This window comes from Accipiter gentilis, chromosome 21, assembly GCF_929443795.1.
Source record: "Accipiter gentilis chromosome 21, bAccGen1.1, whole genome shotgun sequence".
NCBI lineage: Eukaryota > Metazoa > Chordata > Aves > Accipitriformes > Accipitridae > Astur > Astur gentilis.
This window is the reverse complement of record NC_064900.1, coordinates 17,666,237-17,686,014: the sequence shown is the minus strand read 5'-3', so window position 1 is coordinate 17,686,014 and position 19,778 is coordinate 17,666,237. Positions and strand designations below refer to the sequence as shown.

General features: G+C 37.0%; 1 protein-coding gene across 4 annotated transcripts in view; it reads left to right on the top strand.

Annotated features, from left to right (window-relative positions):
* The window catches only part of CADM2 (cell adhesion molecule 2), a 677,296-nt gene extending 658,049 nt beyond the window's left edge, over positions 1–19,247 (top strand). For all 4 annotated transcript variants that reach the window (XM_049825025.1, XM_049825026.1, XM_049825024.1 and 1 more), the window contains 2 exons: positions 16,145–16,270; positions 17,849–19,247. In XM_049825025.1, the coding sequence (XP_049680982.1) occupies positions 16,145–16,270; positions 17,849–17,967 (245 nt within the window). In that variant the 3' untranslated portion in view covers positions 17,968–19,247. The remainder of the gene's footprint in view (positions 1–16,144; positions 16,271–17,848) is intronic.
* Positions 19,248–19,778: the final 531 nt, after the last annotated feature.

Sequence of the window (19,778 nt, the reverse complement as noted above, 5' to 3'; positions counted from 1 at the left end):
TTGCTCATGCATGAAAGGGAGATGAGAGAGATGTATCACTGTATCCATCTTCTGAGTTATTTGCCCAGGAGGAATTTGCCTTTCTAGGGACATGTAGTCAAGAGAGAACAAGGCCAAAGAAGAGGCAATCTGATACTCAGTGCATGATATTAGGCAGTCAGCTGTAGAAGAGGAGGAATTAGGCATTTCAAGCTGTTCTTTGGGCACAATAACTCATGTGTTCACTCTACCTATGCTCCAATCTGGTTCCATTCAAAAGTGGTGTTTTCTTAAATTAAGGTCACAAAATCCTGTCTCTCAGATAACATTACTATTGGCTTCTGGGGATTTGACTTCATTTCTGTCTCATAGTGTGAAGATGGTGATGGCCATGGCATGTAATTTTGTTGTGGTGATGTCCTTATGATTTTCAGGCGGTTTCACCCTCTTCCATGCATGCCAGAATTGTACTTATTTTAATATTCCCTGTTAATCTCCACACATAATGGGACATAATGATTCTGCTCCTCTTCATGTTGCATCTTGAATAAAATTGTCTGTGGCTAGTAGAATTTGATTTGAATTCAGTGTTTTCAAGTGTGTATTTAACATTCTTGAGGTAAAACAAATCAATTGGGCCCTCAGGAAACTTAGGGCTAGAGACACCTACTTTGTGAATTTAAAACAACTTTATGGAGCAGGCAGGTACACAGATGATCAGCTCAGCGAAAACAGTGCTGCCTCTAGGCATGCACAGTACAGCATAGTAGTTATCCCAGGATGTGTTTGTCAGGGACGCATTTGTCTCGCTGTCCTTTAAATGGCTTAAGCCACGCTTTTGTGACCACACTTCATGACTTTGTTGCTCAAATTTGACCTAAGATGTATTAAAGATATTGAAATGTGCATTTGGGTCTCATCCTGAGCACACAGTAACACTGAACAGAAAAAAAATTCAAGAGGTCTCATGGAACGTACTTTTGGGACAAGGAAAACGTCTTAACTTCCAAAGCAATAGCAGGAAGTAACAACACAATAGCAAGGCAATAACAGGATTAATGCAGTTGCTTGTGGCATTGGTGAAGTGATTTTAAATGACAGTTTTGCTGAGGCTGTTTAAGCATCTTTCATGACAAAGTAACAGAGAAGAAGGATGGTGCTAGTGCTGTGGAAGGCAGGAGACACAGAAAACTGTGTGGAAGCATAGTCCTAAATATATTTGGGATACTATGTCATTAGCAGATTTTCTGAGAAATTTTCCTTTCCTTGAAGTCAAATTACCAAAGAGGAAGGGACTGGGGGGAGCAGGAGGAAAAAAGAGATGGCCGATGTACTCCAAAATTTTTTCCCATAGAATCTGGGGGTGGAGGGAAATTTCAGATCAGAATTTTTGCAGCAGAATTTTATCTCTGCAGGTTTGAGGGGACGATTTGGACCATATATTTAGTGGTCAGATTGTTAGATGAGGGCTTCCATGTGGTAGTCCCATCAAAGTCCCTGCTGTGTTTGGGCCTACAGCGTACTTTGAAAGATGCGTGCTCACTGTTACTACATGGAGATAAGCTGCAATATAATTTTATCTATGAAATGTTTTGTGCATTGAATATCAAGTCTGACAGGCAAAGAAGCAGTTTCTGTGGTTGCTGGTTCTTACTGCTATTACAGAGAAACAACACCATCCTGAGTTTTACTTGCATGACAATTTCTCTAGTGAGTAAAGAGATACAAGAGATTTCAAATGAGTTGACCTTGCTATAAATAAACCTAGCTATACCTGAGAAAAACAGAATTACACTAGTTTTGTCAAACTGGCAATAAAACTGAAATCCTCAGACTGAAAATGCTGCAATTGCTGCAGAATGCTGAAATGTCAGCTCATTTTTTTGCAAATCTAACCTCTCGGTAATTGTAAACATAATTTGATGGAAAGTCCATTGGAACAATTTGCTGATCTTTGATATTCTTATTATGTATAATGGTTTGTAAAACATTATCTGAAATAATCTAGTATGGATTTTTTTTTTTCAGAATAGCTGCTGTGACCCTGTTTTTCAGATACAGAAAAAAATTTATTCCAAGAAAAAACAAATTATTAGAGGAAGACAAGGCCCTTTATATCACATAGAGTTTTCCTCTGCCAACATACAGCTGCTTTCTGTGGTATAATTTTTAAGTTTTTATATGACCTCCTGCTCCCTTATTCAAATGTGTCCATTACTAGAAGGAAGGAGAAAAGTAATTGGAGATCCTGTTGAATTTTTTACTATGAATAAAACAGTGATGGCAACAATGTGAGACAACACAGGAAGAACATTACTTCTTAAAGCAATAGTAGGATCTTAGCATCCATCTGCTGGATGGTGGTTTATTATTAACTCTGTTCATTTTAAGATGCAGAAATCTGGAAAAAGCTATTTATCTATTTTTTTTTTTCCATGTATTGTTCAGTTTGGTATCTTATGACCCATTTCCTAGAACTGTAGAATAATATAAGTTATAAGGGACCTTGAGAGATCATCTGGTCCAAGCCTAGCTTAGAGTACAGCTACTGTGCATCAGGTGGCCTAGGGCCTCATTCAGGTGAGTTTTACATATGTCCAAGGATGGAGAACCCGCAGCATCTCTGGATAACTTGTTCCAGTGTTTGACCATCTTTGTGGTGAAAAAAAAATTTTATTATCTAGTTTGAATTTCCGATGTTCCAGCTTGTGTCCATTGCCTCTCATCTGTGTGCACCTCTAATAAGAGTCTGGCTCGATCATCTTTTCTCCTTCACATGTAGCAGCTGAAGATAGCAATAGTGTTTCCTCCCTTAGCTCTCTCTTCTTAAGACTGAAAAAATGTAATTCTCTCAGTATCTCCTCATACATTACGTGCTCCAGCCCCCAACCACCTTGTTGACCCTTACTGCCTATGAGTGTGGGCAACCACTAACTAGCTAACCTCTGCAGGGTATGAATTTGCTGCTGTCTTTTATTTTTTGCGTATTGTTCACCAGGATTGTCATGCTTATTATATTTTTTATATATATATATATTATATTATGGCTTATATTTGCAGAGTCATGGTAACTTTTGGAACAATACTAGTTTATAGTACCATGAAGATTTAACCATTTATACCCTATGGCGGCAATGAAAGGCACAAGCGTCCCTTGAAATATCTAACACGTTGATGTGCTTGAACAGTTATTAAAGTTATTAAGAGAAATGACTGTACCTGTACACACATTATTTTTAAACAGTAACATTTTATGGGTCTTCTAGTGTGATTGTTGTGATTGCTTTTTTTGCTCAGTTGTCATGAAAATGGTAGGATTACCTTTTAATACCGTTCACTGAAACCTTCACAGCTAGGTGAAGGTTTGCTTGCTTCATGTAATTTTAAAGTTCCAAACTGTATTGTTGTTTAACATACAGGTAAAGGAACTGACCTTTAAATGCTCCCCTGAGATTTTAGGAAGTTAGTGTAACTAAATATAAAGAAGTTTTAATCATAATTTTCTAAGTTTAATTGTAATACATAAATTATTAGCACTTATGAGTAAGTAGATGTTACTGGGACGAAAAAGAAAACTGAAGCCAGGAGACTATAGTTGTTCATTTCTAAACATTAATTCTCAGCTACGTTCTTGTATCAGCTGACATACATCTTCAATGATTCTATTATTAAAATGGAACAACTTTTCTTGTTAAATTCAGGGTTATTTCATGTCAACCTGGTTAACAACGTTTAACAACATCCCTGACACTTCTCTGTTTGTTTCCATAATCTGGAAGTAGATTCATCCTACATCATGGCTTATTCCCATATTTCTGTTTATTTTTATCTTCATCAATTACCTGGTGTGGATTACTTTTAGTAATGTAGCTGTGTAAAGCTATCTTGTTCCGTCTCGTATCTCAGAAATAAAGGCATCCAGCTGTTAATTTCTTCATTATGCAAGCACATAATAATAGATGCTCAGTTTGTAAGAATAGGTGAAGTACCTGCCTTACCCCTACTACCACAGTATCTCAAAATAATTCATTGTTCTAGGAGTCATCCTATGAGTCAAGGTCATTCATTGCTCATGAGTCTCAATTTGTTTTAGGGGAACTGAGGCACAGATAAAGAAAACACTTTGCCAAAGCACACTCCCAGGTATTTGTTGCATGGCAAGGATTTAAACCTGATTTTTCATGCTTATCCCTGGAAAAACTAACCTTCCTCTCAAGGATTGTCACCAGCATGGTGTCCTGGAGGGATACCTCACCAACCTCTGGGCCTTACACGTTGCTGTGAGCAGACTGTCATCGCTAGGCAGAGCAAGGGTACATTTTTATGATTTTGCTGGACTGCAAGGTGTAAAAAAAACCTTTCCACCTTAAGTACTGAAATAGATTTTGCAGGAACAGGCCACATGCTGCCTCCTTGGCCCAGGTGACAAGAGCAGTGCTTTGATGAGAGGCTGCTACCAGCGAGGGGGACTCTCTGATTATGCACTGCCCAGCACCACAGGCTCAGTGCTGTTTCTGGCGCCAGACCCAGACATGCTGGTGTCAGAGAGAAGCTGTTGCAATGGACTCTGAATTCATGAACCTCACCTCCGCAGGAGGAGGAGTGGCTTGCTAAAGCTTTCCAGAGGGCAAGGAAGGCTAGAAACACTGCTTCTTACAGCTAAAGGAATCCTAGCTCCTTCTTTAGTTTATCTGTGTCTCCGTTGATAGCCAGTGTCTTGTAAACTGAAACTGGGATCTAACAGTCCAGTTCCAACTCAAGAAAAGCACTTCATCTTGTTTTAAGTCCTATTTGTTGCATACTTACTTTTTTTACTGAATTAAGGGCTGTAACACCAGAAACATTGGAATATCCACATATGGCTTCCTATACTCAACCTTTCAGAAAGAATCTCTGTTTTTCTGCTGAATGTAGTATCTACTAGCTTCATGTTGGGAATGATATTGTTATAGATGTTAGTGAGATAGTCATAACTAAAATTTTGCTGATTAACAAAAGCTTCTGCATCAAACAGAATGTTATAATGATCAGAATCACATTTTTTGAATGCATCTTTGTTTTTAATCAGTTTAAGCACACAGAATACTTCAGAGAGAAACTTCATGTGCCTTACATGGCTATAATGTAAAGGCAACAGACTTATTAGGAAGGAAGGGAAGAAGGAAAGAGTTAAAGAAAAGTTGCTCAGCAGTGGCATTTGGAAAAGTCATGTCAATTCCAGCTTTGTTTGGAACATTGCTTTTTACTTTCACATTTTGTGTTCATGCTTTTCTAAAGAGGGGACTAAGTTTTTAGAGGTCTTTTAAGAGGAAATGTCATTTAATGAACCACTTCAGTTAAGTAAGAGCGGATGCCAAGTGATGTAGGCTAATGAAACAATTTAGGGTGAAGGGTTTATATGGAAAATCTCATACAGTTAAAACAGAGTAAGAACTGAATAGGGAAAGGAAGGGAAAGTTACTTGTTGGAGTGATCAAATAGGAGATGAGCAGAATATTTCTAGAGCAAAATATGCCGTGAGATGTTTCCTAGACTCATGAATGCTTCCATGAACTTTTTCCAGATCAATGGCTAGAAAGAAACCAATTTTAACCACTGCAGTACAAAGATGCTATCCTTTTAAGAGCTGTAGAGCAACAAGGGCTTTTTGCTGGACTTTACAACAAGAATTTAAAGGGCCAAAGCTCTACTTGCTGGGCAGTGCCTTGATTTACACAGAGTGTCCTGGTACACTTTCTGGGCAGAATGAATGTTCAACAAGAAGTGCAAATGTGATACAGTAGACCAGAAATATCCATAGTTTGGCTAGAAGAGGAGATTTGTCTTTTTTAAAAAAATAAGTACTGGTATTTTCAATTTTGAATTAATTTTGTTGTTATTCTGTGAGTTATAAACCTCAAAGAGCTGTAAATCATAAGAAAGAACAGCCCTTCTAACTACAATTAGTTGCTCTGTGAATACCCCAGACACATTTTCCCCTAGCCTTTCTTTCTTACCATAAGTTTTTTAAAAGGACTTCAGTAATGTAGTAAATTTTTACTTTCCACGTATTGCAGCCACCACTGCAAGGAGAGGTGTAAAGTAAATGGAGAAATGGCAGCATCATTTTCTATTTTTTTCCTTGAAATTTCTATTGTTTCTTTTTTGGGTAGCTGGTTGGGATTTTTCTTTAATGAAAGGCCCTGAATCTCTGAATTTCTGTTCAGAGAGAGGTCTGCATTTCTTTCAGCAGATAAGTATAATTTGAAACTATTGACATATTTTGCAGGACTTTTCTGATTTTTAAAGTTCTCCTCAAGAACTGTTCCAGCACACCACTTACACTTATTTCACCAGCGTTAGACTTTTTGCAGCATTCCAGCATCAGGAACAGGCTAAGGCTACTATTAAATTGGGTTTGCCATCTTCAAATAGTGTGAGCACAATCAGCATTTAGTAAAATAAACATGGCCCCATTATTTCTTAATGCCTTGCTTAACAACTTTAAGATTAGACTGCGTCTCCCATGCTCCCAGTAGGCAGCACTTAAACAGTGAGTAATACTTCTGTCTGCCGTAGTCAAGTAATCCCAAATGTAAGTAATTTACAGGATGGCATTAGGGACTGCTACAGGAGACATATTGTAATATGTCACTGAAAATCAGCCTGCCTCTGCACGTTTGATCAACAGCCAGATGGAGGCTTTTATCACATTTATTTAATCTGAAATATACATAGTAATTACAGTGGACCTCTGATTTTTTCAGTCCTCATCGCTGTCTCAAGAGAAGGTAGGAAATGAATCTGTCAGTTGCAAACTAGTGTGGATGTGACCCCCTTGGTAGAATCCGGATGTACTGCAACTAGCAGTGCTGACAATAGAGATCATGAGTGCTGCTGGAAATGAATGCCAAGTTAAAAAAAAATAGGCCCATAAACCAAAAACTGTGTAGCTTTATTTTTTTATGAATACAAAAAACCTTTAGAAAAACAAAGATCAACCTTATTCTTAGCAAATCCATTACCAATCAATGGCATTAAGAGCAAACAGTCTCTTACTAATAGCTGGATGGTATTTAACTTTAAGACATCTGAAAACAACAAAGTCTTAATGTTCCCAGAGGAGAATTTGGTTAAGATCTTGAATTCCATCAAGCATGTCATTATTAAATGGGGAAAATATTGTTGTTTCCATTAGTACAGAGTTGGCATAAAGAATGCATAGCATTCAATTAAACCACAAGCAAAATTCAAACAAATTGAAGGCAGTTTTATTGCTTGGACAGGTACTTCACTAATGGATGTTGCCATTGTCCCAAAGTATTTACATAAGATTTTATGCCCTAATTAAAACAGCTATAAAAGATGCCTCATATATTAACAGGGGTGCTTACCTTCATATCAATAATTTACTCTTCTTTTCTGTTACTCTGTGCATTACAACAGACTGTCTATGCTAATGTCTCTCACATCTCTGTTTCTGAGATGAGCTGGGTCAGTCAACAGCCTCTTTTGGATCAGTTACCCTAACTGCAAGTATGCCTGGCTAATCTTCTAGAGATATATTGACAGATAAAATATGCTATTAACTGGCAAAGAGGAAATTCTGTTACAATTACTCATACTGAGTAGTCCCACGACAGATTAAATTGCTATTCAGCATGAATAAGGTGTCAGATTCTGGCTGCAAGTGGCTGGTTTACTGGGGTGTTTTGATGTCATTATAGGCTTATAATTATTCTAATCTGATTTGGTAAGAAAAAATTAGTATGACAAGCATAAAGGATTCATTTGAACAATAGGTTTTCTTCCATCACAGAGTAAGTTTTAATTAGAGCTGTTCTTCAATTAAATTAAAGCTGCTCTTCTTGGTTTTAAAACTCTCATGAACATATTCAGTGCAATGTACCTTGTGCAACTGTGAATCTGTTCATGCCCCTCTGATCCTTATACAACCATACATGTTCTTGGCTAACTTTATGTCTGTGGCTCTGCTTTACTGGTGAGAAGGCCTTCTCCTCCCTAGGTTCTGCCATTGGGACCAGCTTTGTCTCTATCTCTGTGCTTCACTGAACCTCTCCATTTGTTTCATACCATTTCTCAGCTGAAAGCATGTCTTTCTTGCACTGCTTATTTGAGGTAGTATTTATTATTTGAGTTCTGCAGTGGTACTGATTAGCTCTGAGAAGCAATCTGTGAGGCAATTTGTATAACAACATAAAAACAAAGTGGCAAAAAAGTCACAGTGGAAACATTTATGCTCCTTTCTAGCAGGCTTAAGCTACTGAGACTTCTTTAAGGTTAGCAGAATAACTTCCTTAAATACTTTGAGTAGTTACTCTCTTAGCAATCTTCACCATAGTTCATGATGAGTAGTTGTGGTAATAATGTGTTGCTTTCTCATGGTATGTGAAAGATAAGGGTGCCAGAGACCATCTGAGTGCCTGGCCCCAACCTCTGTGACAGCAGGCAGCAATAGAAGCCTATGCTTAGAAAATTCTGCTGAGCACATTTTCCATGCTCCCTTCCCACACAATCATGTTCATACTCTCCCTAGCAATCCAAAGTCTGTAGGAAGTGACCAAAAGCCACAACTATAAGGTACTACAAGGATGGGAGCAGAATAAGTACATTGGCATCTCCAGCCTCTGTCTTAATTAGAGAATGGTTCATTATTTGTATAGATAATTAACTTCTGATGACAGGAAAAGGAGTTGTGTGTGCACACACACACCTACTCCAGCTGGTGCCTGTACTTTTTTTGATGAAGAAAACCAAGAAGATCAGGGATCCTCCTTTATTTATTGATGGAAAGTCATCAGAAGAAAGATGACACTTATGTGGTTTTTCTCACAAAGTAGGAAGTCATGCATCTTGATTTTCTAGCTAGGAATGGTTTCTTCCCTTTTTTATTTTTTTACTTTTTTTGAAGTATCTAATAGGCTGAAGTTTCCAAACTTCAATCGGCTTTCTTTTTTTTTTTTTTTTTCTGCAATGGAGGCACTGAGCATTCTGGAGCTTCACAAGAAGATGAAAATGAAAATGCTGGAAGCAGAGTTAAGGCATCACCCGCCTGTTGCTGCAGCCCACAGTTGACTTATTCAGGGAGAGAAACTTAACAGGGAAATTCTACAGTCATCTATGCCAGTTGTCTCTTTCCCTACGGCCTCCTGTTTCAGTAGCCAGAAATTATAGCCGGACAGGCTGCAAGTATTTCTTCAAACCCTGAACTGACTTAATTATCCTCTACAGAAAATAGGATTAAAGCAAAAATTTGCAGATTTTAGTTCTTTTTTTCCTAAGACAAAGTCTGAAGCAATTAATGAGTTTATTGACAGACAAAAATATAATATTGAAATAAGAAAAGTCTTTTACGTGCTCTAATTAGAGGAATTGTTCTCTTCAGGAAACTGGAGCTTTTAAAGCAGCATTAAAAAAAAAAAAAGGAAAAGAAAAAAAAAACTTTAAAAAAACCTTTGTCAATTGCACAAGAGACAAAATCTGGAACGAGGCTCTAAGAACCCTGAAAAATATCATTAAAATTTTTGTCTTGACATTGTAGGTATACAGCTTTCTTATTAGCATTGCAAAAAATACATTTACAAAATAAATAGGTATGAGTAATGCTTTTATTTACCTTTGACAAGGGCCACCTGCTTACAAATACATATCAGAAGACATTTGGGTGTTTCTCTCCACTGAAAGTAGTCTTAGATTCACGAGAACAACATGAACTCTTCAAAAGGAGCTGTAGGTTCAGCTGCTGAAACGTTAGTGTGGGAATTTTATCCTTCTGGGATGTGGGGTCTTCTTAATGAGAAAGTATGTATAATTCAGTACTGTGAAAAAAAAACTTAGAGTCAAAATGGGCCAAATGTGCTACTGCAGTAACATGGGAAGAAAAGGCTATCAATTCCTTTGAAGGTTTACAAGTAAACTTTTTTCCTGCCTGTCTTCTCTATGGTTGATGATGTTGTACTTTAAAATAGTAGTTTATATATGCTGTGTATTAGTACACTGTTTTGTTCTTTGCTTCAGGCACTGAAGGAAAAAGAAGCTTGTCACTTATTTTAAGTTCAGAATTGGTTAATAACAAAACACATTTTCAACAAATTTTACAACCAGCCCCTTTGGGCAGCTACTCTTTGCAATTTAAATGAAGGTGCAGAAACTTTCTTTTCCCCCTTAACAATACTTTCACAAGTTTCACGTACATGTATTTTAGTGGTTAGCAATATATTACAAAATGAGATTAAAAGTACCTGTTTCAGCACTCCAGGCCAAGCACGGGAAATTGAACTCTGGGGTACCCAAATTAAGATGCGAAAATGGGTAAATTCTACTTACCAGCATTTATCACAGACAGCACTACTGCCACTTTTCCTAAAGCAAATACCTTGTCAGCTATCACTTCAGTCCTACCTCCTATCCATATTGTGAGTAAATTCCTATTTTAGTCTTTTCTCCTACTGATGTTAGACAAATCATTGAGGTTTTTTGGTTTGGTTTTTTTTGTGGGTTTTTTTAGGTTGTTTTTTTTTTAATTAATTTTTTTTCCAAAGCTTACATTTGTGGGACAGTTGAAAATTATATGGACCCTATGGCTAAATCTGGTGAATTATATTAGCCTAAATAAATTTTTAAAACAAAGTTTGTTCCATAAGCCACAGAAAAAAATCTTCTCTGATTTCTAATGAGATTGAGCCTCATGGTTGATTGCCTTTTTAACTGATTTATACAAATACTGCAGTGTGAGCTGACCCATTATGAGACAAGAAGGAAGAGAAGCAGGAAGAGTGGGTATAGGGGGAAGGGGAGAAAGGTGAGGTGAGAAGGGCTCAGATGTTATAAATGCCACCTAACGATGTGAAAAGCTTCAGACAGGCTCTGTGCCGTATTGGACACCAAAATACTCGCAATGGAGAGAAACCTGTAATGAAAAATTGATTCTTGGGCACAGATTTTGACTGAAGCTTTTGTCTCTGTTAGGGTTTTTCTAAAGGTGTCCTTCCTATAGGTACTCTGATATCTAATAAGGTCTGAGCTCCTGCAGCAACCTGTCCTCTCAGGTTAGTTACAGGAAAACAATAATCTTGAGATCTTTACTGTCTCTTAAAACTCATTGTAATGGATTCATGGTCTTAAGTAATTTGGACAGAGTGAGAGAGCATGATCACACAAGCTATCTCTCCTTAGGAAATTAAGCTGCAATGCAGAGAAATTTCAGTGGGTAATATTTCTAATTTAACTTTCATTCACTGGTGGACTCCACACAATACAAAACTACTTGCTTCCCATAGTTTTTGCAGTTTGCTCTTCTCTGGCTAAGGCACTTAAAAGTAGTGCAGGTATAAATGTCTCATGATTTGTGGTTCCTTGCTAGATTTTCTCCAGAAGCGTTCACTGGCTCCCACCACTCGTTTTCACCCTGCCCTCATCTGCAACAATTCAACAGCCCTTCAAATATGACAGAGCAATTTATTTATTTTTTTGTGCTTTTTGTGTTTCCCCACCCTAAAATGCACATTGCTTTACTGATCTGATTTTGAGGCCCTTCAAACAATTGCTTTTGCAAAAGTATGAAGTACTGGAAAGTTGTGCTGGGTGTGATAACAAGTCCTGGAATATGGGGAAAGAAGCAGGAGTCACTTGAAGAGATTTTTCTGCCACATAATTTGTAACATGGAGCCATGCCCCAGGAGCCCATGCTGGAGCTGGTCTACTTTGCCTCAGCAATTGATTATTCATGAAATCAGTAAAGGTGGGTATAGGCTGGTAGTTTCAGTACTTCTCTGAGAAATGGGACATCCCTGTCCTTTTCCCAGCCTTAAGGAACAGTAATTTATTGAATAATACATCTGCTCAATATGTCTTCATTTTGTGAATGCTATTTAAGCTCCACAGCAAATTAGGACCTTTATTTCCAATTTTTCTTTTAGTAGAAATGGTCAAAACAAATTATTATTTTGGATGCCTCAAACCTGGGTACATCTTATGCTCAGAGTGGTTTTTTAAAACTTCAGCACTTGAGACAAAAGTACATGTTAATAAAGTTCTGCAATAAAGGGGGCTACTTGAGCATATATTCCTCAAAATATGCCATTTCAGCATTCACAAATGTGCTTGTTCTTCCTTTGCTCAGGAAAGGGTTATCTGACCCTTTGCTGCAGCCTGCTCAGTCAAGTCAACTATGCATAAATAAGAAGGAAACTTATGCAGGAAGAAAATGAAATTAGATTAATAATTAACATATACTTTATGCAAAAGCATGAAAAACTGTTCCAAAATTTCTCTGCTTAACTAAAATGTGACTTCACATAAAAATATTCTACACTGAAACTTTGTCAGAAGGTCATAAAAAGCACATTTCTACTTATATAATAGGTCTAAGATTTATCTGACGTGTTTCATTTCTTAATGAATGATACTTTTTTTTTTCCTCTTAGTCATTTTAAGTGTGTTACTTCTGTAGGTTTGTGAACAAACAGTAACAGGCAAATCCCAGAAGTTAAAAATGGGTGCAACTTCACAGCATCAGCAATCAGTATGTCAAAGAGGCTTCCTAAATTTAGGAAGGAAAAAAAAAAAAAGATTATTTTGAGCTTTTGTGTAATTATCTTTCTATAAGGTTTCCTTAGTCTTGTCAAAGGATGAAATAAACAGAAAACGAACTGATCTTTGAAGAAGATCTAGTCTAATTACAAAATTTTAATTTCACTGTTTAAGGCCATGGCTACTGTAGCTGCCTGTGCTCATGCAGTAAAAAACAGTCTATATTTAAAACAGGAACAGAGTAATCTAAATTTTTTTGTTTGTTTTGAAACAGCTGGATTATAAGTATATATTGCACAGTTGCATACTTAAGATTTCATTTGCTGGAGGATTTGCTTCATTTGTATGTGGCAGGGTAGGATTTACCTGGTAAAGCCCATGAAGCTTATAATGGAAACCTAAAAATAATCTGAATACTGTTCTATTTTTTGGAAAGCAAACTGTGGAGTGGTCAGTGCCCAAATACAGACTTAGCACTTTCAGGAACTTTAATGGGAGTTGCTAATACGAATGCCCAGAACACTTGGATAATTATACATGTTCACTGTATAAATACCTAAAATACAAAATGGCATAGTTTCCAGACCCCTGTATTTCTATCTTTCAGATACTGTTCAGGCACATTTTGACATAGTAATTATTTATACAATGATAGATAGCCCCAGATGTATAATTCACTCATGGGGCTTAGGTCATTTCATGAAAAGGAAAAGTATAGTGCATTACTCTGTATGCATAATGGAGAGCATATTTATATTTAATGCTAACATTATTTTTCTATGAGGACACTATTTCTATGAGGTGCACTTCCTGTTCTGAATATTGTTTATTTTGTACAGATTACATTTTGAGATGAAAGAATGCTTGTTTCCCAAGAAAATATTGGCCACTTCTGAGGATCTTCCTTTATTTCCTTCCCTTCCATCTCTTCCTTCCTTTCCTTCCTTTCCTTTTTTCTTTTCAACAAATAAATTGTTCAGTGGTAATATAATGGTCACAAGTCATGTACAAGTTTTTTTGTGGACAAACTTGTCTAGCAATACTTATCAATATCATCTGGCTTTGATACCAAAGTTAAGAGATTATAGCAGAAATACAATAGTACCTTTGCCTTCCAACGAATACCTACATTAATTTTAAAGTTAAAAATGTCAACCTATAGCAGCAGTAGAATCTCATTAATCCACACTACTAGGTAGGAACCTTATATTTTTGCTGGCTTCAGATCACTTCATGTAGTCACATTAGGTATGTCAGTGGAGTGAGTCGCTACATATAGGAAATCACCTGAGGATGAAAACACAGAGGCATATTCATCTGAGTATTTATCTATAACGTTCATTAAAGTTCACAGAGGAGGTACATTGTAAATCTGGGTATTGAGCTAAGGCTGTACACTGCAATCACCTTTTCAGAAAATGCCTCTAGATAAAGTGTTGTGCTAACCCTTCTCTGGATTATACTCTGCATCAGGTAGTATATTATCCCTTAAAATATCTCCTTTCGTTCTTTAATTTTACTGCTAGTATACTAGCAGGAGATAGCTTTTAGTGGGAAAACACGTTCATGCTGCTCCTGGCCCAGTGTTGGGGAAGACCATTTCCTGCAGGTCACATGCAGCACTTGGGGACGCTGGTGCTCTTCAGTGCCCAAATCGGTGCTACCTTTTTGCTGCAGGGAGAGGGTTTACAGCAACATTGCTACAGGCGCCACAGAAGGAGGAATTTGCTAGATGGCTCAAGCAGGCTGACAATCCTGCAGCAAGCTGTCACCTTCCATTTTCTCAAGTGAGCAGTCCCTCCTCCTTACTCTTCTCAGAAAACAGAGCCTCTGCAAGGAGTGGGACAGGATGGCTCTGCACTCCAAGCTCTTCCTTTGAGGAGGCAAGACTTCAGCTGTCTTGCTTTTCCCTCCAAGGCTGCTGGCGCACAGAACTCGGGGTCATTTTTAATCACCAAAATAGAGCTGATATCACCTTGGACTGATTCAGCATACTTGGCGTACTGCCACCAATAGTAGCACCATGACAGGAGGTTCATGGAGACAGAGGGGGCAGTCACAGCTGACTTTATAAGGTGTTTCTTGCTTTTTTGAGGCCAATACCGAGTGTTTGCCATTATGTCCACAGACGTGTTGTCGTCAGCTTCCCCAAAGTCCTCTTAGCAGCCAGAAGAGGAAGAAGTGGGACCTCAGAATGCCAGCAATAACTGACAAAGCCATGCTTGATGGGTTCAGTGACTGTTAAGAGCAGAACTGTATCTCTAACAGCGACCATACCACTCTGTGCTCCAGCAAACCTGAAAGTGTAGTTTCAGTATGCCTGACAGTTTACAAGAGGAGGGGAAAACATGATTCTTTTATTTAATCTATATAATGTTATATTTGTGTGTATGTAGATATATCTATACATCTTACTGTTATACAATGAACCTGGTCAGCAGAATGTAATTGTGGTATCATGGAGTCACACCTCCTCAGTCAGAGGCCCTTCTATCATCTTTACAGAGGTGCCCTCTTTTCTGTGTAAATATTTTTCCTGCTGTTCCTTTTTGCAAAGCAAAGAAGTTGTTTGCAAACTACCTGTAGAATATAAACAGCTCCTACAAGGGAAATGCCCTTGAACCAGTGTGAGTGGACTGATTGCAACATACAGTACATGCTAATAGCATCTTCAGAGCATCTTCTACTATTACTTCATAGCAGAGGCATTTTCACGGAAATAGAAATCTTACCATGATCCTTAGATCGAATTTTTACTGTCTTTGCATATTTCACGTGAGTTAACAGTCACAGGTTGCTGGTTCATTGTTCAAAAGCTCCAAAGAATTACTCATCCCAGTAGTGCCATTTCCCATGATTGCCTCTTTGCTACTTTTGTGAAGCACCAGGCGGCAGAACAGGCAAATGACCAGCACAGAAAGCTTGAATCTGGCAGTGTTCCTAGTGCTCTGCCCAGAGTTAGTAAAATGAACCTGCTAATACATTACAGCTATTACAGCTGGCTCACATCGGGTGTTAATCGAGTATTCGTAGTAAATTCACAGACTGATGCTTGAGACTGAATGATGATCTTTCAGGTTGCCTGATACCTTTATCTGACCAAATTCATGCAGACTCAGTCATGTGCAGAGGAACTTGGCATGGCTGCACTTTATCTGCCTTTTTATTTGTGGTGCAGTAGGATAAGAATGAGAGGAAGAGAATATGTAAGGGTTCCCCACTGAGAATCAGTTCTATAAATTATGTATTATGCAGACACTATTCTGCTGATGCTATCTGATCCCCAATTCTCAGTTCCTTGTTTTTCCTTCTATAAATAGCTATGGCCAGGTTTTCAGTTGTAAAATGACGAGGACAAAACCAGAAACCTTTCCCATTTAACAACCTCTGCCAAAGAAGAATAAGGTAATATTTTTCATAACTGTGATGTCCTCAGGGCTTTAACAATGTGGGAATACAAGCAACACTATGTTGTTGATAAGATACTGGTAGTAAAAGTGGGAATAACCATGCTGAATATTAAAGAGGGAAATGCCCTATTTTCAGGATGATCAGTATAAAACTTTGTATTGTGAATTTTTCTGTCATTTGTTGTCTGTGTAGGACCACTTTTGCTTTTTGTTTCTCCCTCTAGATCCAAATGCTTTGGCTGGACAGACCGGACCTGACCATGCTCTTATAGGAGGAATAGTGGCTGTAGTTGTCTTTGTAACACTATGTTCTATAATTCTCCTTGGTCGATACCTGGCAAGACATAAAGGTACGACAGATTTAGTGGAAGTTCAGTCACTTTTGGAAGCAAGGCATGATTTCACCTGGGAGTGCTGTTCTCTTTCACTTTCCCCCGTCTGCTAAATGATTTGGACAAGAAAGCTCAGTTCACAGTCCTGTCGCAAGTGAAGTCCCTGTGAATTTTAGCCAGTTTTCAGTGGACTGGCTGAGGCAAAGGACATCTAGTTACATGCCCAAGGTCATCTCATAAGTGAGTCATTTAAAGAGACAAAGAGGTAAAAGTGCCCCTTGGTTTTGGCACATAGCTCTAGACACTTGATTTCATGATCTCATAGTTTTAACTAGTATATCAATTCCACAGAATATATATATGTATTGAGTGAACAAGATTTCTCATTTTAATAAATTGTGCTAATACCTTAAGTATGTATTTAAAAGATAATATTAGAAGCCAGTGGTGAGTTTTCAGATCAGTTACTTTTACCAATGATCCCACTGGAATAAGGGGTTCATTCCTGGGCCAAGCTTTACTTTATCCAGAGATTTCACCTTAAGAATTCTACTCCCTTCGTTTTCAGTCCCCTCCACCATTAGAGATAACAGGCATGGAGTAACACTGACTTCTGACTAAGCTTCATTATAATCCTATTTTGACCCAGGTAATTCCAGAATAATTTCTTGATATTTAACCTCTGAATGGCTTATAGACCTATTTGATTCCCTACCCACCCTACCCCACCCCCAAAAAAGTGAAGAGAGTATTAGTGTTGGTATTAACTCATTAAATCTAATTTCAGATAGGATAATCATGTGGCTAGGAGACATAAGGTGATAAAAACACCTTTTTAATTTGATTGGACTGTGCAGGGGAAAACCAAGAGTTTTTAATGAGCCAGTGAAAGTGTGTCTCTTTTGTTTTACTTTCCTGAATGAAGTTATACAACTTATGCCAACATAAATAATGCTTTTCACAAAGGGAAAGTTAACTATTGTACACAATTCTTTTTATTCATATCCTCAGCATAAAAATATCTGTGATAGTTTATTATGAGTGGGTTTAGTTAATAAAACTACCTCAATTTTGTAATTCTTAGAAATGACTATGATAAAGTTCTGTACAATTAAAGTATAGATATGATCAAGAAAAAATAGAAATACAAAAATAATCAGTGGCCATTTTTTTAAAAAAAATAAGCGCTTATGAAAATCTAAGTCATCAAAGTTGGTTTGTTTTTTTATGGGTACCCGTTCCATGAAATAACTAAGATTTTATCATGTATTCTGTAATTGCAAAATATGTTGAATATTATTGCAGTTAGATAAAGTGGATTTTTATTAAGAGATTTCCTTAATTTATTGTGGGTATATTGGAATTTATGTATGTGCATTATCAGTATTAATACTATAAATATTTCTTAGACAAATTAGAAAGTTGAGCATACCTGTATGATATATACTAAAATTGTGTAAAAAATGTTTGTCCATTCATGAAACAATTGGAGCATTGTTAGAAAAGTACTTCCTATAATGCAGTGTAAAGCTAAAAACCCCCTAATCGTTCTTTTTTTTTTTTTCTTTTTCTATTCTCTTGTACTGATTCCTATAGGAACATATTTAACAAATGAAGCAAAGGGAGCTGAAGATGCACCTGATGCCGACACAGCCATTATCAATGCAGAAGGCAGCCAAGTCAATGCAGAGGAGAAAAAAGAGTATTTCATTTAGATGCAAAGCTAGAATCTTGGAGTTTTGCTTATCAGGCTGACTGCTGGAGAAAACTGGCTATCATTTCTCAGAATTCATTCCTGCCATCTTCTGCTATCTTTATTAACTCACATAAGTAGCCAGTTTATGCCAACAGTCAGCTGCTGACATCATCATTCTATAATTACAGTATCATGCGTAAAGCAGGACATTTCTTATTGCCTAAAATTCATATCCACTGCTCTCTTAACATACAGTGCTTGAATATACAGCCTTAACAATGTTAATCATCATCTTAATCCAAGTTTTCTACATTTTTAAATGTTATGCAGCTTTCTTCTTTTTCAGTTTTCTTTTATCATGTCCCCAGTAGTGTGTCATAGAACAATATTCATAACAAATACTATTAGGTGAGGACGTAATTTACTTACATAAAATGTTAAGTCTAAGATTAGAGGTTTACAAAGAATGTTTTATACATGTCTATCTAAAATTCAAAAAGCAACTTGTTTTTGAATCATATGCCCTAGGAAACACAAACTGAAATCTTTTTGGTATAGTTTCTTGTATGCTTGGATTTGGTGGGAAAAAACTATCCACTGAATTTTTTATTTTGTTTTGCTTTGTTTTGTTATGTTTTAAATGGTACCTTGACAACAGTGCCATGTTTCATTGGTAAAAACATGCTGAATAGCTATACAGATTCTGCAAAGTTAGATAATAGTGCTTCATTTGAAACAAATTTGTCCTGCCCTTTTACTGCTTTTGGGGATCGCAAAATTAGAGAACTTTCTGAGTAATTTCTGGGTTTATAATTTATTTGCTTCACATGAACTCACCTGCCTACTCAAATTTGAAGTGTTCATGGGGCACAACTGCAACGCATTTTAGTATCTGTATATAGTGCATATAATAAATTCAATTAAACATTATTTGATACATATTTAACTTTTTTGGCAGTAGCTAAGTCAGTCACAAGTAAGCATTTTCTAATGTCCATTATATCCCTTTAGATATGACTCAAATCAATATTCTGAGTAGATAACATGTATTAGTATTTTTTTGTCTGTATGTCCTAGCACTGTTCAGCAGCAAACTTTTCTAGTTCTTGTTAATTTTTGATTTGTTATACAATGGAAGCACAATGTTATATGGAAAGGTAGTTTTAAGCTAACAACCAGTGCACAGCCTCAGGTTTTAAATTACAACCACATTTGATTACTATCCTTAAAAATACTATTGAGTTGCTAAAATTCTCAGTTTTTAATTTGGCAGTTCCAGAGCTGCTTCTTTATGTTGGTTTGCCAAAAAAAAAAAAAAAAAAAAAAAAAAAAAAAAAAAAAAAAGAAGAAAAAATAGAAGTGTTAAAACAAAAGATATATGTTTTGTGTATACAGTAAATGGACTAATTCTTTATATTAAATTCCTGTCTATGCATTTTGTGAGGTACAAACTTATGTCACCGTGAATGATAGAGAATTCCTGCCATGCTTTTAGCTCCACAGTGAAAGTCTCTGTTTGGATTATTTCTGAAATTTTTTGTGTAATTGACAGCTGAAAAATCACATGCTCATAAATATGACAACAAAACACTGTAAGCCCATTGGCTTATTTCCTCTTCCAATGAAATAAAAAGCTTGCTATAACAGCTCTCGGAAATGATTCTACACTGGAGAACGCAAATTAGTCTAGCTGGAGCTTGTCTTGCTCCTAAGTTTTGCACCTTTGACAAAAGAGTATTTCTCTCTGATTGCTGTACTTGTGAAGCCTAAAAGCATGATGGTCTGCTGTAAAGGACTTTCTCCTGGGATTTTATTTTTGTGTGGGGAAGG